Genomic DNA, 21,319 nt, shown 5'->3' on the forward strand with positions numbered 1-21,319 from the left:
GTAACCTTCTACTGGTCACCATCTCTCAGCCTAGCCTACCTCACAGGGTTGTTGTGCGGATAAAAGAATGGAGGGGTGTCTTCGCCAATCACCATCTCTCAGCCTAAGCTAGCTCACAGGGCTGTTGTGAGGATTTTTTTTTAAAAAAAAACCTCAGCCACAAAGTTTGCTGGGTGACTGTGGACCAGTCCCCCTTTCTCAGCCTAGCCTACCTCACACGGTTGTTCTGTGGATAAAATAGAGGGGGGGAGGAATCTTGCCAGTCACCGCCTCTCAGCCTAGCCAACTTCACAGGGCTGCAAAGAGGATTAAAATGGCTCAGCCCCCACACTGAGCCTCAAAGCTCACTGGGTGACCTTTTGTCGGTCCCCACCTCTCAGCCTGGCCTGCCTCACAGGGCTGTTGTGAGGATAAAGTCGGGGAAGAAGAGAGACACATACGCCACCTCGAGCTTCTGAGAGGAAAGGTGGGACAGAAATCTAACAAATAACAACAGACCAAAATTAAAATCATCCACCTTCATATTTACGACCATTATCTGATCTTGCACATTGGTCCCCTTTTTTCTGGCGGCGTCCGAGCTTTTCGACAAGGCAGGCTGGACAGGTAGCAAGCATTGGGGCTGGCGGGGTGGAAGGCAGGGCAGATGCTCAGTATTCCTCTGACTTTGCCGGAGGAGTGCAGGAGGAGACAGCATGTGGCACCTGTAGCACATGGACCTGGCTGTGGCAGGATCTCTCTGCCCCGTTTGCCCCCAACAGAGAGCCGCCTCTGGTCGCAAGAGACCAGGGTCCGCAAACGCCATTTTGGGTGCCTGTTGTCACGGTCGGGGCGAGAGGAGGCAGAACGGGGTGATCAGAGGCAGCACGGGAGGGGAGAGCCAACGGGGGCATCTCGGCAGGGCTCGGTTCAGAAGAGGAGGAGGAGGGTGCAGCGCTGCCTGGAAGTCTCTGCCTGACTGGAGGCCTCTTCCTGTTAATCCCAGGCAGGGTGGGCTGCAGCCATTTGCTTGTGGGGGAAGGGAAACGCACTCTGCACATGGCCAGAGGCATTCCCTTTATTAGGACAGGTCTTGCTCTAAGGACGGCATCAGGTTCCAGAGGCATGGAGGAAGCCTGGCCTCCGCTTCAATCCCGCTCCCAACCAACTGGAGCGCTGTCAGGAACGGCCAGGCTGGAGAGGCAGCTCCTTCTGGGGTTCAGCCGGGGGCGGTTTCACCGCCACTCCGGAAGGAAGGAGGGAAGCAGCAGCGAATTCTGATGGCAGCAAGCAGGCCACAAAGAACTTCCCTCCCTCCGCGAACAGGCTTTCTTCGCCACCTGGGCTCGTATTTTTCAGCCCGCCATGTAAATCTACCCTGCTCGGCTATTTATGGTCTTCCTTACTGATTTACAGCCTGACAGACCTTCGTGTTGCATGGAGAACCGGGAGCTGGAAACTCAGAGCCTGCCAAGGAGATGGATGCAGGAAGAGAGGGAAATGCAGCGGTGGGGGGGGGGGCACACAAATGTCCTTAGGACAGAGGCTGCAGGACACCTGTCCCAGGTGTGGGATGGAAGGGCTGCTCCAAAACTGCCCCCTGCCGTTTCTCTGCCTGATGCCTTGGCAAGGCACCTGACAGCCCAGGTAGGCCTGAATAGCAAGGTCCCATCCCACCCTCAGCCCAGCCGTGTAGCTCATGAGTACAGCATTATCACTCTGCACATGCTCAGAGGTGCTCCCGGAGATCTCAAATGACCATTGGTGATACACTGCGCCAGCCTCCCCAAACTGGGTGCCTTCCAGGTAGCTTGCACTATTACTACTACTGTTAATAATAATAATAATAATAATAATACCAGCAACAGCATTTCTATACCACTCCATAGCTGAAGCTCTCTGGGCGGTTTACAGAAGTTAAAACATTAAATACAATATTAAAAGTTGTATTTTTATATTGTACACAACAACTCCCATTGTCCCCAGTCAGCAACACATCTGGAGGACACGGAGCCGGGGGACGCTGTTGACTGGGCAGAGGCATTCTGCACACGCACAGACAAACCCCATTCCGGCCACCGTGCCCTTAGGTCTCCCTGGGGAGCGAGGTGAGCCATGGCGACGGCTTCTTTTAATAGAGGGGGAAAGTGGGGAGGGGGGAATGACCCTGGAACCCCTCCCTTTCCAGCATGCTTCAGGGCACCGGCTTGGTAGAGCTTCGTTAGAGGCTCCTTGGATCTCCTTAGACGGCCCCTGGTCCCATTAAAATGGATCGGGGGCCCCAGGGAAGTTCCCTTGTACTCCCCAGGGAAGCTTTTAATTCTAAGCAAGACATGAGAGAAACAGAGGACCCTGCTTCTCACAGTCTCACAGCTTATCATCCCATCTCATCCCCATGTTCAGGTTGTGAGTGCCGATGCGAATGTAGCCGGAATGGCACCGCCAACGCACAGGAGGGAAGTGCCAGCAGGCTCGGAGCAACGCTGAGGTTTGCAGGGGTTCAAAATGTCTTTACGGGGGGAAAACACACACTCTAATGGGGGGATAGGGAGGAACCTCCAAAACAGGCTAATGAGGCCTGAGCATGCCCAGTGTCCACAGAATGGTGACTGACTGTCGAGGCGGGGGGACAGAAAACTGAGTAGGGGGGAAGAAGAATAGAACGGAGTGGCTGGAACCTTGAGCAGGGAGCTCATCGTCATTATCATCTGCCTTTTTTTCCCTCTTGCAAGGAAGTCAAGGCGGCTTACATTATCCCCCTCCTCTCCATTTTATCCTCACAACAACCCTGAGGGGTAGGTGAGGCTGAGTGTCAGTGGCTGGCCCAAAGTCACCCAGCGAACGTCATGCCTGAGCAGGGATTTGAACCCAAATCTCCCAAGTCCCAGTCCAACACGCCAACCACTGCACCACATCATCTCTCAGTATTTGGAAAACCTCCCCCCGCCCCCGCTTCCCCCTTTGCCACTGGCATGGTAATGGGAGAGGAGGTAATGGGAGAGGAGGTTTGCCCCAGTGAGTGCCCAGAGGTTGTTTGCCTGACCGTCATTCTGTCTTGGACCTACCAGTGCCAGGTTGACCGTGCCTGGGTTCAGTTCTCCGCAGCACCTTTCCCAATACCCTACCAGGCCATGCACGATGCGTGGCTCAATGCCACATTCTGGGTGGGTGGCGTGGGGCGCTCAGACGTTTTGGCGTGGCTGGTGCAGAGAGGTGCCCAGGGTTCACGGCTTCGGGCGTGGTTATGCCTTTCCCCCCACATGTGACGTGCAGGGAAGCAGCCCATGATCGCTCAGCAGTAGAGCGGGAAAGGCACTCTGCACATGCTCGGAGACAGCCTGGCCTGGAAAAAGCGGTTCCGGGTTAGGCCTAGGCCCTATGAGCTCTGTCTCCGCTAACCCATCTAGATGGTCATCTCTCTCCGTGAGCCCCACAGCGGAGCGGCCCCATGGAAGCACTTTCCCGGGAGAGGGCCAAGGGTTCCTGTTCAGCTCTTCCCCCCCCGCCATCCTTCACTTCCCCAACACGGTGCGGAGGCAATTGTTTGTTAAAAACGCAGCAAAGGCAGCTGCCAAGATAAAAACTATATGGAAGAAAGATGGCTCAGTCTTTGCAGGAGAGGGAGCCGTTGCCCTTCTCATCCCTGGCAAGCCCCTTTAAGGCCTGCATTGCTGCAAAGATACGAGGCAGCTGAACCCCCCCCCCCCCCGCAAGATCGAAAAGGGGGAGAGACAAAACCCCAGTGCAGGCTGGTGGCTCCAATGTCGGAGGGGCAGTGCATCAGTCACCTTGGATAGTCCCTTTAGAGTTCTGACTGGTTCTGACCGAAACCCGGAGTGGATTAACCGTCCCGCTGACATTGGAAGCTCCATGGAGAAAAACTGAGAATCAGAAGGGACAACAGACTGACTGGACGACAGGCACACTGCTCCTGTCATGTGTGTGCCTACGCTCCTCCAGAACGTTCCGGGAAAGGAAAAGTCCACAGTCTCCGTCTGCAGGGAGGCTCACCTCCGTTGCTCAAGCACTCTTTTGAGTTCAGGCGCTTTCCCCTGAGAAGGTGAGGCTAAACATCGGCCGCCCTCTCATGTCAGGCCTTGTGGGTGCTCTGCCTTCCAGGCTGAACGGTGGGCCTCTCCCTTCTGAGGTTGTGTTAATCCCCCCCCCCAAATAGTCACACACACACTCCTTCATCTTCAGCTCTCGATGCTGAACAAACACATCCTGGCTTCGTGGTTTCGGCTGTTCTGCACAGAAGTTGCCTTCCCACACCCTTGCCGTCGCTGGCCTCCAAATCCTTCTCACTTTGGCTGCGTGTTGAACTCATCGGAAGCTGCCCCATACCGAGTCAGACCCTGGGTCCACCTAGCCCAGCACTGTCGACACTGACTGGCAGCAGCGGCAATCCAGGGTTTCAGGCAGGGTTTTTTTTCCAGCCCTGCCTAGAGATGCTGGGAATCGAACCAGGAACTTCTGCATACAAAGCAGATGCTCTCCTGACTGAGCTACGGCCCTTCTGCATAGCAGCCCCAAAGGGTCATATTTGCCCAACACCCCACTTGTCAGAACCACAGTCCGGTACCTGCAGAAACTGCCTTGCAAACCTGGCCATGCCAGGATGTTTGTGTGATCAGCAACAACTGAGAGACAGTGTGGTGTAGTGGCAAGATTGTTGGACTGGGAGAGGGAGAACCGGGTTCTAGTCCCCACTCGGCCATGGAAGCTCGCTGGGTGACTTTGGGCCTGTCACAGACACTCAGCTCAGTCTACCTCACAGGGCCGTTGTTGTGAGGATAAAATGGAGGAGGAGGAGGAGAACGTAAGCCACCTTGGGTTCCTTGCAAGAGGAAAAAAGGTGAGATATAAATGCAATAAATAAGTAAACCGGTGAATGGCCACTGTAAATATTGTAATTGTCACTGTATTTTCCCTGCTTCGTGTCCACCTAGCTTCACTCTTTACTCTGGGGCAAAGGGGTGGGACCAGAGGCAAAAGTGGCCAAAAATACAATACGCACACACACACACACACACACACACACACACAACTAGTATATCGTAGCTTAAGGGTGGAATCCTATGCTTATTTAGACAGAAAAAAAGTCCCAGCATTCCCCAGCCAGTAGGACTTATTTTTTCTGTCTAAAACATGCATAGGATTGCGCCCTAAAACCCTTACTGCCAGGAACTAAGCCTTAGGAGAGGCATTTCAGACTTCTAGAAAGGGGAAAAAACCTGCACAAAAGCCAGGAAACCACCCAAGGATCGCTGGCTGGGGGGAAGGAGGTGGTGCCGAAGGAAGGTGGTGTGACTGTTTGGGGGATCCCAAGGATTTGGCCGGAGTGGGGCAGCGGAGGAGGCCATCGCACTACAAAGATGGTGGTGAACCCGCGAAAATCAGGGTGCTTCCAGACAGAAGGCTCCTAGCGCTGCTAATCCATTCCATCTATTTCTCCTTAATGGATTTTCTCCAGTAAGAAAAAGAGATGGAAGAAATGGTGGAAAAACACAAGAGGGTGACGAAGGGAAGATGGCAATGTCTGGACCCCCCTGGAAAATTCCATGAATGAGCAAGAGCGATGGGGTGCTCTCCTTTCTCTTGTCTACCACACTGCCAAAATGTCAGGCCAAACCAACTGTGACGTCGGTGATGGGAGCGCGATGAACTCAATTGCAGCCGTGGGGACCCCCGAGTGGCATCCAGAACGTGGGAGGTGGGGAGGGGGAGTTTAACTCTTTCTGTCCCTGCCACGGTCCCCCCCCCACTGCCCCGCAAGCCAAATCGCTTCTCCCGAGCTGCTATTTGCACCTCAAGGGGAATCCCCTGGAAACAGAAATAGCGGTTTGGGAGAGGAAATCTTTGGCAGGGAGAGGAAGAATCAAGCTCCCCCTCTCCACCACCCACAGTCCTGGCTCTTGTGTACATAACAAAAATGTGCCCGTTAATTGCATTTGCATAATTAATGCTGCCTCTACTTTGGCCCTTAGATGTGAGCCTCTCCGGGCAAAAAAGGTCTGGTTGTGTTTGTTTGTTTTGTTTACGAAAACCAGCAAGGCAGCCATGTACACTGTTGGCGTAATAACATGATTATGCTTGTAATTATCAAGCATTCCCCGAAGTCCCCGCCGAGTGCCCCTTCAGGGCAGAAAGACTGGCGACGGGGTTTGCCAAGGGGCTACTTTGATGAGGGTGTTCAGGGAGGACGTGTCAAGTCCCCTCAAGGTAACCTGCTTGGGGGTGCTTGCGAATCCTGATATTTGTGAATTCTGAACCATACTGACACGATCCACATCTCCTGGGGCTGACGTGAGGACTGGACCGAATCATCCTTCAGATTTTGCACTTCGCCGAATGTTGCACTGCAGTTCTGGGCTCAAGCAACGTTCCAAACCGCATTTAAAGATGCATATTTTAGGAAGATGTATGATTAGAAAAGCTTACGCTCAGATAGAACGCCTGTATAAGTGTGTATGTTGTGAGAAAACAGGTTCAAAATTGAAATCTTAGCATGTATGTATAGATGAATTTTCCTTCTGGTTTTTAAAAAATCACATCATAACATGGAATGTGATGGAGTGGACATATTAATATCTCATATCTAAGCTTTGAAGCTAAGAATTGGTGCCTGAGTTTTGTTTTTTTCCTCCTCCCTCCCAACTCTTTTTCCTTTTCCAACTCCAGTCTCTGATGGCACAGGCTGTCTTATTAATTCTTGAAAGCCCTTTTGGCTGCCCTTTCTGGCTGAGGAGCTGGGTAAAAATGTTGCCAGTAAACAAACTCCCCCTCCCATAAGTAATGTTGGCTTAGTCCCCCCGCCCAACTAGACCCTTCCAACACACCCAGTTCTGATGTGCCCACTCTCCATCTCTGCCTCGCATACAGATATCATTTTCTTCCCGTCGTTTGGATCCCAAGCCCCAATTTATGTCTTCCCCCACCTGTTGTTTCATAACTCCTTACTCCTGGCAGATCCGATACCATGGAACACCCCTTCCCATTTCTTCTGCTCATCCCACTCTGAGAGAGATCCCCTTTCTGCAGCGTCCGGCTGCGGATCCCCTCTGCAGAGCAAAGTTTGGAACAGAACTGCTGTGACATTGATCGATCCCATCTACAGGCAGAGTACATCTCGCTACAGATTTCACCCCGACGCAAGGCAAGCCAATCTGGATTTTAAAACATTCTGCTCGAAGAAGTGCCTTTGCAGGCCCAAACTGCATTTCTTTTCAACTCCATGAGAACAGGGGATGTGTGACGATGAATGGGGGAACCTGGTTTCCTTTCCCCTCATAATCCATTAAGCCGGGGTAATGAAAGGGGCAAATTGAGGATCTATGAGATCTTGTCTTCAGTGTTTCCCACTCCTCAGTCCCTCCTTTCCTCACGATCGTTTTGGCAGCAAAAGAGCAACTGCCCTTAGCCAGTGGAAAGAGCTTGGGGGGGGGTGTGTGGATTGGACTCTGTCTACTTTTGGAGCCCAATGCCACCACGTCTTTGCAATTGTTCCCCCATGGCATGAGGGTTGTCTGCTGTGGTTTGGGTGGGTGGGTGGCGGGGGGGGGGGAGATAGCTTTGTAGAGTGGAAGCAGTTGTGCCAATCCCTCCCGCTTCTTCTGCAGGCGTACCCGTGGTGTCGTGGAGGCAGGGTTCACAGAGATGCAGCCCCAGGACCTCTTTCTATCACCTGGGACACAGACGTCACTTCCCTTTCCCCCGCCGCAGACGGACGTCCCTGTTCCCCCTGAGCTTAGCTGCAATCCTCACCGGAGCTCGGGAGAAATGAATTTTATCACCAACAATATATTGTTCTTTCCTGTCATGCCAAGTATTTGCGGGCGGCTTGGCCCTGAATGGGCAATTCAGACCCATGCGCTTGACAAAAGGCCTGCTCCTGCTGGAGATGAAAACTGCTAGACCTGGTTTGTTGATTTGGATCCACCCAGCTGCCTGCAACTGGGGGGCTCTCCTTATGGGCATGGCTATGGGGCCTGTCACAGTGAGCGCCTGCACTTCCAAACCGACCACGACACCCCTGGCTCTTATCACAAACGGGGAGCTTCTCCTCCCCTGCCCTCCGGTCCCCCCAGTTCTCTAAGATGTGTGGGCTCCGGAGAGAGACAGGAAGAAGACAGTTAAAGAGATAATGTGGGATAAAATGCTTTCTGCCGACAATACATAATCCAGGAACTTAACAATTCAACGGCTCTTTAGCAGAGATCCGATGGTCACACTGTTAGGAAGCAGTGTGTGGTTTCGCTGATTGCGAGTTTCGTCTCGTTCCTTCCTTTGGTTCAGTCTGATTTGGCCACGGGGGACACTGACCTTGGCAGAGTTGCCGAGATGCCCTGGTGACAGCCAGAAGCCACATCTAGCCCCTCCCCAATGATGCCTAGTAATGCCTCCCCTTCATGCAAGGCTGCCCTCAGACAGGAAAAGATCTCGAAAGACCAGGCTCCCGAAGGAATGAAGAGCAACCAGGGGAGATACCAGACCGCAAAACCTCCGCCCCTGTTCCACAGGTTGCCATATTCTAAGCCACATTCTTTCAGGCCCTCGGAGAAGCACTCGGGGCCACATTCCAGTGGCAGGCAGTGCCCAAGGCAAAAGGGGCGGGGCCTCATATGACAAAAATACCAGCGTATTGCAGCTTCAAGCTCTTCTTGCCAGTAAGTAAACCTTAGGAGAGGCATTTCAACTTCTGAGAATGCACCCGCACAAAAGCTGGGAAACCAGTAAAAGGTTGGTGGCTGGGAGAAAGGGGGCGGGGCCAGGGCAAAGGGGGCATGGCTATCGGGGGACCACAGGAGGGCCGGATTCGGCTCACAGGCTTGAGGTTCTCCACCCCTGTTCTAAGCAGCGCTACCTCCCGCTGCCTCGCTTACGGGGGCCCAGCTCTCAGAGTGTGCCAACCCGCTGGGCATATGCGCCTCCCGCCCACCCAGGCCCACGCAGCCTCTCGCCACTCACGGTCATTGCACACCGGGCCACCGTATGAGGTCATGGTGCAATCACACGTGTAGCCGTCCCACTGCTGAAGGCAGACGCCCTGATTGGCGCAGGAGTCCTCCGTGCAGGTGGTGCTGGGACCTGGAGGGAGAGCAAGCAAGAGAAAGGCACAGAGAGAGAGAGAGAGAGAGATGGAAAGTTGTTTCGGGTGGGGGGGCATCAGGGCAAGTCTTCGGGGCCGAGGTGCGGGCGTCGAGTGAACACAGGGACCCACACCCAGCAGGCCTGAGTTGCCACATTTTGAAGTAAGCAAAGTCAGACCCGTTCCCACCTAAGCATCTGTGATGGCTGTTTGATCGATGCCTGTGCTGTTGGTCATTTTGCGTTCTATTGCATTTTACCCTTTTAAATATTTGTATTCTGTTCTATATTTTTAACTGTGTTTTAAAATGGCATCTTTGTTGTTTAGCTGGTTGGAATCCTCCCAGAGAACATTATTTATTGGGCAGATTAGAAATGTACTAAATAAATAAATAAATGATAAATAAGAGGGCCTCCCCTGCCCCCTGACCTGTCAGTGACAGGACCAGGTTTTGGAGAGCCCTTCAGCATCACCTCCTCAATGGCCCCCCTTCTCAGTGAGACTCTCTTCTCCCCAACATGGTCCCCAGCTGCTCTTTCTTCTCTTCCTCCCCTTTCCCATCATGGCTGCCACTCACTAGTTTGACAGGCAGAGAGCCAGGGAGCAAGGAGGCCGTGGCATCTCCTGCTCCACCTTCTCACCACCACCGTGGTCTGGGCCGGATTGAGAGGCAGGTGAACAAGCAGGTTGCAATGGGGAGGAGGAGGAAGTCCAGGGGGCGCTTGTCAGTGGACCCCTGCTGGGGTGTGGGCCCTTGGCAAGTGCCCAACCATGCTGACCCCTGACACTGGCCCTGTCTCCATAAGACCATTAAGTCTAGAACCTCCACATATCCAGCTGCGCCATCGGTTTCAGCTCTCATTCCTCTTCCTTGTTTTCCCCATCTGTGCATGAACGTCTGTGTACGGTCGATATCACAGTGTCATTCAATCACTACATTTATATGCCCTCGCACAGCAGTTTTCAAAGGTTGGACACAAGCACATGTAACTATACATAAACAGCACTAACAAAACTGAGGAAATTAAGTCATGTTTGAGGTTGAAGAGACTGAAACACAGGTATTAACTGCCTACCCAGGAAGGGCCAGTTTGAACAAATACGTTTCTACAGCTTTCTTAAATCCCTGCACCAATGGTGTAAGGTGCAAAGCAGGAGGGAGTTCATAGAATCATAGAATAGTAGGGTTGGAAGGGGCCTACAAGACCCTCGAGCCCAAGTCAGAGCATCCCTGACAGGTGGCTGTCCAGCATCATCTTGAATGCCTCCAATGTGGGAGTTCCACAACTGAGGGACCACCAGCGAGAAAGCCCTGCTCCTTGCACTCACTAGTCTAGCTGTTATAACCAGCGGGCACATGAGCAGAGCCCCTGATGATGACCTAAGTGTCTGGACAGGATCACATGGCTGAAGGCATTTTATCCTTAGGTGAACTGGCCCCAGACCATTTAAGGGCTTAAAAGTAATAACCTTGATATCAACCCAGATGTCAGTGTTGTCGTCGTCATCATCGTCATCATCGTCAGTATCATCATCTGCTGATAAGCTAGCTGTGCCCTTCCTGAATTTGGCCTCAGCAGTCCATATGCTGGTAACCTCCCAACTGGACTACTACAAAGCTCTCTCTGTGGGACTGCCCTTGAAGACAGTTCAGGCTGCAGCAACTGATGTAGAATTCTGCAGCCCCTTTGCTGACTGGGACCCTGTCTTTGCACTGTTGCATGGGCTGCCAGTTGCATTATCCCCTTTAAAGCTCTTAGTGCAATAGTGCCTTAGCAGGAACAAACCCGTTAAAAAAAATGAAATCAAATAGGTTTATTTGCGCACTTGCGCTTTCATGTAAAAATGAAATGAGCATTTTTAAAGGCAAAATTCCATCTTGGGATCAGGTGGGGGGAGCGAGGGACCGCACAGCAGGACAACTTCATAGCCATGCAACTAGGAAATGCCAGGCAGACAACACAGAAAAGCATCACAGCCTGAATCTTAGACCTCTCCTCCTCTGGCCAGATGGATCAATCGAACTGCATTCAAAATGTGTGTGGGAGAAATGTCTGAAAATGAACCTTGATAAAAGACCAGAGGGCGCAAAAGTTTGGTAGAGCCATCGCCTGGATTCCATGCGATAACCGAGTGAATGAATAAATGATGACAGTGCCACAGAAATAGGTGATTGTGGAAACAGCCTCTGTGTGGGCCAAACAAAATGTTAAGCTATATGCATAAAAGGTTCCTTTACTCCAGTGTAAGCACATGCAGGCTCAATTCCACCTCCCCATTTGGGGAGGTAATTAAAAAAAGAAAAAGAAGTCTCCAATAGAGTCAACAGAAACTCCCCCCCCACACACACACACTTTCTGTTAATCCCTCCTACCCACGGGGGATGGAATTTTGGGACAAAAACTGGTGCAGAGGAAAAAGATTTAAATCACACCCCCCCTCCATCCTTGGACCACCGTTGTCCTGATCCAAATCGGGGCCACACGTGCTTCCACCAGAGTAAAGGAAACTTTCACACATATAGTTTCACCATGCGTGATTAGAATGTTTAGTTTGACTGTGTAGTATACACAAATGCACATAAGAGAGCCCTTTTTCAAAAGACAGAGAGAGAGGAAAGCATCTTCTCAGCCACTTAGGAGCTGAGAAGCATCAGGGCAGAGGGTGGTTAATCCAATCACCCCTCAAAACCCTCCCACCCTACACTTTCCCCTAGGGATGTTGGAGAAATCCACAACGGATTCAAAGGAGTTTGGATTTCTTTGAATCCGACCTGCAGCGGAACTGCTTTTTCCAAGTCATGTGGACTCAGCGGGATTTGCACCCTGGACCGGTTTCTCACTCTTGTGCTACTTCACATCAAGTAATGTGCATTAGTGCATTTGCACAAATGTGCAGCGGCACTAGTGTGCTAATGAGAATGAGCGCTAATGTGAATGAGCACAAGTCAAATGGAAAAAAATCCAGTTCCTTCAATAAGCGGGCAATGGAACAAAAGATGCCTGACAACCTGCGAAATGCAGATGGAATGGATTTAATGAAGTCTCGATCTCCCCGGCTTCCTCCTGCCCCCATGCAGCTCCTTACAGCTGCAAAGCAGACTGGGCCTGCCTCCCCATCTCTTGTCCCGCCTCTCGTTCTCGCTCTTACCATCACAGCCCCTTTCAACGTGCCCGATCCGGTGCAGGGCGTCGGCGATGAGGTCTGGGAGTCGGCCATTGAGGTCAACAGAGGCCAAGCAGCCCTGGAAGCCGTCCCGCGAGGCCACCAGTTTGGGCAGGTTGCTGAACATGTTTTTGCTCAGGCCTCCGATGTACAGCTCCCCTGCAAGGTGGAACACACATAGGTCAGGGGCCCGGGCACCAGGCTGCACGCCCGCCCCCCCCCAGTGTACGAGTTCCAGCTGCCAAGGGTCCATGTGGCCCTGCCCAAATAAATGGGTGCGTGTGTGTCTGTGCGGGGATGGGGGGCGGGGGGGTGGGGGTGCAGCGGCCTGATTCGGGGTGTGGTTGGAGAAGAGGAGGAAAACTGGCTGGGTCTTGCCAACGTCAGAATCGTAAAAGCAATTCTGGAGATGAAAAACACAGACCTCCTTCAACCTTGCAGGAAAAAAAAAGCTCACCAGATCTTAGAAGAAAAAGAGAGAGAACATCTCAAGAAGTCGTCCCCAACCCAGCGCCCTGCAGATGTGTTGGACTACAGATCCCATCATCCCACTAGTGGGCCCTGGTGGCTGGGGATGATGGGGGCCTATAGTCCAACACATCTGGTGGGTTGGGGAAGGCTGGTTGAAAGGGAGAAGCAGAGCCCAGACGTCAATTCCTCTTCTCCGGATGACCTCCCTCCTTATCCCAAATGTGTCAGGGAAGCAAGAGCTGCTTTGTTCTACAGGAAGTGCTCTCTGCACATGCTCAGGCACACTGTGACTCCTGTAGATGCTCCACGGAAGAGTCTTGGCACTGACAGAGGCTCTAGGACTAAACCCCTGCTCACATTAAGCCCTGGGTAATTTCGTCTGGGTCTCCCACATGCTGCCATTGGTCATCAAGGTGCCTGCACAGACTCCTCTTGGCCCCTGCCGGGCTGCTGATTATTATTTTATTTAAGATTTTTAAAAATATTTGCGAGGCAGCCATGATGCCAAGCAAAGTGCACCACCTTTATTTGGGTTCAAAAAGGAGTGGTTTTGTGTCTTGGAGCTCAGACGCCACCTCTGCTTTGGACTTAGGTTCTTGGGATAGTTACTTTTCTTTTAGTCTCTCACCAGTTGCGCTCTGGGGAAATGAGTGTGGTGTGACTGGTCACACCCACCACGACACCCATTGCATGAATGGGCAAGCCACTCCCTGTGGCAGCCATTTTGTGAGAGCACCCACGACATCATCTTACAATTCCAGATGTGCCCACTGATCCAAATATTTTGGGGACCCCTGGGGTCTCCAATGTGGTGCCCATGGGCACCCGTGTGCTTGCAGATCCTTCCCTTGGTATCCGCCAGGCTCCCTGCCAATCCCAATCTGGACTCCATTTCTTAAGATTTGTTAACTAATTATTTTGTAGCTGGGAGGCTGGTATGCTGCCAAGTGAAAGGCTTCCCTCTAGCCCCATCTTTATCTGGCTTCCAAACAGTGGCTGTGTGTTTTGGAGTTCAGACGCCACCTCTGCCTCGTCCTTAGGTTCTTGGGCGAGTTACTGTTCTTTACGTCTCACCGGCTTGCCTTCTGGGAAAACGGGTGCGTTGTGATCGGCCGTGCCCATGGTGGCAGCCATTTTGTGCATGGGCAAGTTGCCCTCACAGCAGCCATTTTACGAATGGGCAAGGTGTCCTCACTGCACCCATTTTATGAATGGGCAAGGTGCCCGCACTGCACCCATTTTATGAATGGGCAAGGTGCCCACATGGTGGCCACTTTGCGAGAGCGCTCACAACACTCTCTCACATTTCCAGTGGTGCCCACCAACCCAAAAAACTTTGGGGACCCCTGCGCCAATGCCACAACAGAGCACCTTGATCTGGAGTTACTAAGTGAAGGAGACAAGGACGAGGCTGTATGTACATGTACGTGCGTGCATGGGTGTACAAGCTCACCCTTGAGGTCCAGGTTCCGGGCTCCATTGGAGTGCTGTGTGACAGTGCGGGAGTCGATTTTGAGCGTGTGGACGTTGTTGGCGTCGCGGGAGACAATGACGTTGTGCCACTGGTTGTCGTTGACGGGCTTGTCCGAGTTCCCCTTCATCAGCGACGGCCCGTTGCCCAGGTCAAAAACGTAGTGGATGTACCTGCAGAGGGGGACGGAAACGGGGAGGGATCAAAAGGCTCATCCAGGCTGTGCCCCAGCCTCACGCAAGCAAGCACAAGCAAAGCGCCAGCAGCAGGCGACTCGTGCGAGCGAGCCAAGCCGCCTGCTGCAGGGAAAGTCAGTCTGACTGGGCTACCGGTGGTGGTGGGGGGCATTCCTTCCCAATTTATCATACAAAGCCAGCATATCGATGCTGAAATAAATGAATACATTCTCAGATATGGCAATCAGTAGACCCAAGGTGCGACTCTTAAATTGGGCGGGCATCTCTTCCTCATCCAAGAATTAACATTTAGGAACATCCCCCCGTCCCCAAGGGGAGACATCCACCTATGAAGGGAGAATGACAGCCCTTCCCAATCTGGTGTCCTTCAGATGTGTTGGATTACAACTCCCAGCATCCCCAGCCAGCATGTAGTCCATGACTTGTAGCCTAAGACATCATCATCATCATCATCATTATTATTATTATTATTATTAAATTTATTAATCGCCCATCTGGCTGGTCACCCAGCCACTCTGGGCGATGTACAACATACCACAAAACAATTTAAAACAATAAAATTCTACCATAAAATTTTTTTTTAAATACCCTAACCCACCCCAAATGCATCTGGAGGACCTATCTCGGGGAAAGCTGGGGTATGACATAAAGCCAATGGGTCCGTGCATTTGTGTGCGGCAGAGAAAGAGAAAGAGGGAGTAGGGATGTATGAGGAATTCGTTTCAGTTGGTTTTTGATCAGGATTTACCCAGTTTGCACCTTCCGGATGGAACACAGACTTAGGCGCAATCTGTGGATGAAATCCGTACATTTCTGAGTGTGCCATGTGATTCGCAGCCCCCCCAAAAGTGTTCAGCAGAATGTTTACATTTGAAAAATGTGCATGAAAAATGCGTGCTTTTGGGAAATGCGCATAAATACACTTTAATCAATGGGAGAAGAAAGCATGCATTTCAAAAGTGCGCACAATTGATCCATCCATTTGGGGAAATGCACACGAATTTTTTTTTATTACTGCTGTTGTTGTTATTAATTGCATTTCTATACCGCCCCATAGCCGAAGCTCTCTGGGACATTTACAAAAGCACAAAAACGCGCACGGATTCTCAGGTGAAAAGAAAAAAACAATTCTCACAACCCAATACGGACTTCAGTCGGAACAAACTTCAAATGGAGTCTGGAGAAGAGTGGATGCTGATTCTGAAGGATAATGGAGCCTGGGAGTTTTGAAAAACCCATTGGAAGGGCAGGATGGGAGCCGGATGGCAAAAGAGGAGTGTGGCTCATGAGAGAAACACAACCTCCAATTCCATCTCGAGGCTCATTCCAACTTGATCCCATGTTACATTAGGAGCTTTGTTTTTTTTAATTTTCACATGATAATCTGTTTGTATTTTCGTGCGTATTTCCCCAAATGTACACATCAATTGTGCGCATTCTTCTCCCATTGATTAAAGCGTATTTGTGCACATTTTTAAAAAGTATGCATTTTTTCATGTGCATTTCTTTCAAATGTACGCATGCTGATGAACACATCTTTTTTGGGTCCACGAATCATATCTCAAGCATGGAAATGTACGGAGTCCGTGTTTGGTCTGGATGGTGCAAATTGAGTAAATCCTGATCAAAACCAGTCTGAAATGAATTAGTCATACATCCCTAACCACACGTGGAAGCTGCCACAGTGGCTGATTCTGGCTTGGGGACAGGACTGCGTGGTGTGCATATGAGGGTGACACTGAGAGTTGGGACTATGCGGAGATGTGTCAGCATCCTCTGGATCAGGACACAGGCTGAGGGGTCATATTATTCCAGGTGGGACATTATGGCAGGCCGCGGGTAGGATCGTCCAGCACCCAGGAGGCCGAATCTTCCTTTGGGATACCTCACCGGGGGCATGGCTATACCTGGACACATAAAAGGCCCTACTATCACCTTGTCTTTCTTTCTTGGCTTAATTGCCGTGCAGTTTTCAAGGGGATTTGTAGGGAGGGAGGGAGGGAGGGAGGGAGGGAGGGAGGGAGGGAGGGAAGGGTTAACTCTCCTCTCCCCACATGCTGCAACATATCTCCCCGCCACCTAATTAATTAATCAAAGAATTAATTTCATTTGAGATGCTTTGAAATTAATTGGCTGGCTTTGCCTGCTGTGAAATTTAAATCAATCCTATTTAATTATTTCTACATTTGCATATGTAGATATAAATCCACACATGCAAATTTTATTTATTCATTTGCAAGATTTATCTATCACTCTACATCCAATAAAATATCTGAGTGGTGAACAATAAAAAGGGTAGGAGATGATGATGATGATGATAGGAATATGAATTAACCCTTTAAAATCAGATTTCTCCAGTAAAAACAATGGCTAGTTAGTCGGTAACTGGGTCTCCCATGAAGCAGGGTGAAGCACCCACATCAGGCAGCAGAACGGGAGGAGTGGCAAAGCACCACCACCACTGCCCTGCCGCCTCCAGCAGGTGCTCTGGACAGCCATTCTCATGCTGTGGCATTTGCCTCCGTGAGAGAGCAGCTGGCAGGGCTCTCTAGAGCAGCCACCCACCCTCTCTGTACCTTGTTGTGTGGAGAGCTATGTTGCCAGAAGATGCAGTTCTGGGGCTCTTGTGGAGCTTACCCGAGTCTCACAAGAGCTGACCTGTCCTCCAGGTGAGCCGTTGTGAGAGCCCCGCAGTAGCTTCTTCTGGCTGTGCGGCTCTCTGTACAACAAGACAAACAGAGGACAGGTGGGGTACGGCTAAGCTAAGGTGGCATGATGCAGTGGCGGGGAGGGGTGTGATGTGGCAGCGGTGGAAGGTGTTCTGTCCAGACCCGTGGGTGGGAGAGCTTGCACCAGAGCTGGTCAGGAAAGACTGGTTTAAATAGAAATGCCTTCGTCAGACAATGGAACAGTGTTGGCTCCTGCCTGACATCCACAGGCAGGGAGTTCCATAGACAGGGGGTCAATACATTGAAGGCTCTGCTCCAAGCAGACCATGTGGAACCATCAGGATTCGATGCAGATTTGCGCCCTATGGGGCTGGAGCCTGGATCTTTCATGGTGCTAGCAATGCCCCCAGTGGACTACGTGGAACCACCAGGATTTAATGCAGATTTGCTCCCTATGGGGCCAGAGCCCAAATCTTTCGTGGTGCTAGCAACGCCCCCGGCCTCACCCCTTGACGAGCTCCACCACAATGAAGTCGTTGCCGTTCCCGCTGTTGAACAGGATGAGCCCGTCGGTGGCCGTGGTCTTGAACTGGAAGAAGAGGTGCATGGAGGCGTAGGCCTGGAGGGTGGCCAGAGCCAGGTAGCTGGCTTTGCTCTTGAAGGTGACGGGGTCAGCGATGATGCTGCGCAGGCCAAAGCGGGCGTTCAGCTCGCAGTAGCTGATGTCTCCGTTCTTGCACAGGTCCATGTAGGGCAGCCCGTTGAAGACCAGGCTGCTCAAGTGGCCGATGAAGTTGGAGGGAACCACCGAGATGAAGCGCCGCTCCGTCATGATGCCCGTCTCGATGTTGTGGAACTCCAGGCGGGTGTGGGCGCCGGCCATTTGCCCTGCTTGGGATGGGGGAGTGGGGGGGGTGTTACACGGTTAAAACAGAGCCGGGGGGAGACGGCTGTGGTGAGATCTCAGGATATCGTCCCATCAGGGAGCAACGGTGCCAAGGCTCGGCACGGCGGGGCATCGGACGAGGCCCGCAGCCGCAGCGGGGGGCCTGCCACTGACTCTCACAGCCCCCTGCTGCTCCTCCTCACCTCTCTAAGCAGGGAAGTTGTGAGAAGAGGAAGGGCAGCACCCCTCCCCCCCCGTCACACAGTGCTGTGGATCGGGCCCAGACAGCACGTGAATGCGTAGGAGGGGCAGAGGCAAGGAGAAGTCCCCGTTCAAGGGGGGCCTCCGACTTGGGCCGTCTTGTCCAAGGGCTCTCCCCGCCCCCACTCCAGGCCTGGAACTGCGTTCTGGAACTGCGCCCCTGCACAACCCCGCACAGCCCCTCTGTCTCGAACTCCCCTTCCCCACAACGTGCATCCAGACCTGTGTGCCTCCCCTGTTGTGCCAACAGCCCACTCATCTCTTGCTTGGGTTCACACCTGGCCCCGAGTCTGGATTGCCTGCCAAATGCTCCCCCACGTGGCCATTGCGGGGCATGGCTCAGGAACGGTGCCACTCGCTAGCTGGTCACCCGTGGCTCCCAGGAAGGTCCGCCGCCACCTGGTGGCAGGAATGGGAAACTGCACGGACACGTTACCCCTGGGTAACATGGAGGAAAGAGTTGGCAAGGCAGCTCAGAGCGTGAGTGGCCAAAGCCCCTCAGATGACCCAGGGCACTGTCGGCCCTGCACACGAGCGGAGCAGACCCTTTCTTCATTTCCGTCTTCCTTCCCCGGCTCTGAAACCCCCTCTGACCCGACCCAGCCACCTTCCTCGGCTTACCTTCCACCGTGACGTTGTCCACCGAGAGCTGCAAGTTCTTGCCACGGCGGACCACACGGACCGTATGCCATTCGTTGTCGTTGAGTTTGTGGCCAGCAAAAAGGGTCTCCGGGCCTTTACCTGCAGTAGGGCAGACAGGACGGTGATGTCAGGGGGTGGGGGGCTGCCGCTTGGTTACCCCGAGGCCCGATTGCACCTCCCCCCTCCCGAGGCAGTGAGCACCTCAAAAGGTCACGCAAGGACCCCACACAAGAATCAGAGTTGCCCCCCACCCCAGTTTCACTGGATCTTTCACCCCTGCAGGCAAACACACGCACACACACACACACATATAAGCTCAGCGGCTGCCCCTTTTAACACATAAAGCAACCTCCACTCCTGCGAGGAACCCCCCAAGAGGCCTCATCTGATCCAGCGGTGCAGGCATGCAATTTTTAGGCTCTGGGCTTAAGAGTCTCATGCCCACCGCACTCTTTAGATGGGGCTGTGAAGGCTGGAGGCTCCGATTTCAGTGGGGCTGTGAATCCATTCTGGCTGTCAGCCAGAACTCCAAAGGAACTATCCAAGGTGCTGAACCCAGTCCCGGGATAGGGTTTAGCACCTTGGACAGCTCCCTTAGAGTCCTGGCTGGTTCTGAATGAAACCCAGAATGGATTCATAGCCCCACTGAAATAGGAGCCACCAGCCTCCACTGAGATCAGGGCAGAAGATACCAGGTTCAAATCTTCAGGTAGGGCTGGGAAAGGGATCCTGTCCATATAGATGCTGCCAGTCAGTGTAGGAGGCTTGCTATATGGCATTTTCCTATTTCAACCAGCTTTTTATTCAGAACTGCGAGGACTGGAATCTTACTTTATTTTTAGAGGAAGGGCCAGAGCCTGGTTGGTTTGCAAAAGGCTCAATCCCTGGCATCTGCAGGTCACCTGGGAAAGACCCTGGAAGAGCTGCTGCCATTAGACTAAGGACGTCAGAGAAATCTGTTTCGCGGGTGGAGTTTGACAAGTTTTCCTAGGCTCGCCCCTTCGGACTCCGGTTCGGTTCCTGCTGCAGCAACATGCGCGATCTGCAGAGAGTCAGGCTAGCTTGTGAATATTCCAGGAATTTCACGCATGTGGGGAAGGTTCTGCAATTTGCGCAACTTTTTGAGCTGTTTGCACAATGTATGGTTGAATTTGTGCAAATTACAGCCGGATTTGTGCAAACGATGGCCGGATTTGCAAGATCTGTGCAAGTTTGGCCATCATTTGCACAAACTGCTCTTCCCCCGACCAAAAGTGCAATAAAGTTCCCGGAATTCAGGGAATAGCCCACGCCTCGCGTACACACCGCAGAACTCCATCGAGCCAAAAGAGAACCCCATCTCCCGGCGACAAGCATCCCTGGTGCAGACAAAAGCTGAGCTAGACGGACCAAGAGTCTGACTGGGTATAAGGCAGCTGCCTATGCCAGGGTAGCTTTTGGCAAGCTGTGCCTGCTAATAAGCAAAAGCCTTCCGCATGTGGGTGGGCTGGGGGCTATAAGGCAACGGGAAGCATTAAAAGTGTGTGTGTTGGGCTGGTGGTGATTCAGCCCCCCTGAATTCCCCAGAAGGTTCCCCCTTTCTCCCATCCACCAATCCTTTGATTGTTTTCTGGCTTTCACACAGTTTTTTCCCCATTCAGAAAGGCTGAAATGCCTCTCCCAAAACTCAGTTACTGGCGTAAGAGCTTTTAAGCGAGAATATGCTGGCATCCTGGGAATGTTTGGCCTCGCCCGTGTTGCCTTCGGCCCCAAGAACGTCCCCCGCGGAGATTCTCCAAAATAAAATGCGGCCCTCAAGGTGAAAGAGGTTCTGCGCTCCTGGCCTAAAACAAGCAGGGGGCTTCAGTCCGAACAACCGCATGTTGGCAGGTGCAAAAGCCGCACTGGTCACCCACCTGCATGCCCCCCTGAAACGGATTTACGATGGCCTGCTGAAAATAAAACGTTATTTTGCAAACTGCTGTCCGCTCAGCAGCTTCAAAGACCCCCCCCCCCCCGGCGGAGCTTTTTGAGGATCAGAGAGCAGGGATTCTAACCGCCCCCCCAACCCTCCCCCTGCTCTGAATATTTACATGGGCACATGCCGCCACCTGCTGGCCAAAGGCGGAACTGCAAGGGAGTGCTGCCCCCTGGTGTGGAATCCAGATTTGGTAGGACTTCGAAGCCGAGCTGGTGTGGTGCAGAGCCCAGCTTGGGGGAATGCCGCTCCAAATCCTTGTGCTGCCACCAGGTGGAGGAAACTGAGCCCTGCCGCAGTCTACAAGCCAGCTGCAGCTATGCCATGGTGGCAGGAACCAGGCCGCACGGAGAGCGAAGAGGCCATCTTCTCTTGGAAATGGCAGACCCCTCCGCCCTCAACCGGCCAATCTCTTCTCAGCCTGAGCGCAGGGCTCGGCTCCCTCCCCCAGAGAAACCTTCCCTTTGGCGATGTCCCTTTGCACATGCTAGGGCATGCAGAGGCTTCTGAGCCACTAAACAAGCGGGTCGCTG

At 52.5% G+C, this 21,319-nt stretch overlaps 1 protein-coding gene and 1 long non-coding RNA gene across 2 annotated transcripts in view; one reads left to right on the plus strand and one right to left on the minus strand.

The window, feature by feature from the left end:
- Nucleotides 1–21,319, minus strand: part of NRXN2 (neurexin 2) — a 426,193-nt gene that overhangs the window by 202,272 nt on the left and 202,602 nt on the right. Inside the window, exons 11-15 of the mRNA XM_084824057.1 lie at nucleotides 18,809–18,928; nucleotides 17,547–17,931; nucleotides 14,157–14,347; nucleotides 12,218–12,391; nucleotides 8,947–9,066 (exon numbers count right to left, since the gene is read on the minus strand). Of these exons, the coding sequence (XP_084680183.1) occupies nucleotides 8,947–9,066; nucleotides 12,218–12,391; nucleotides 14,157–14,347; nucleotides 17,547–17,931; nucleotides 18,809–18,928 (990 nt within the window). The remainder of the gene's footprint in view (nucleotides 1–8,946; nucleotides 9,067–12,217; nucleotides 12,392–14,156; nucleotides 14,348–17,546; nucleotides 17,932–18,808; nucleotides 18,929–21,319) is intronic.
- LOC146334267 (uncharacterized) lies at nucleotides 1,217–9,546 on the plus strand. The gene is made up of 5 exons (XR_014786292.1): nucleotides 1,217–1,785; nucleotides 1,966–2,087; nucleotides 2,383–2,467; nucleotides 6,949–7,135; nucleotides 7,599–9,546. It is a non-coding gene; the product is annotated as an uncharacterized LOC146334267 (long non-coding RNA).

The sequence above is a fragment of the Heloderma suspectum genome, chromosome 17 (assembly GCF_057233095.1).
Source record: "Heloderma suspectum isolate Gila_16-S chromosome 17, 16-S_ref, whole genome shotgun sequence".
NCBI classification, from domain to species: Eukaryota; Metazoa; Chordata; class Lepidosauria; order Squamata; family Helodermatidae; genus Heloderma; species Heloderma suspectum.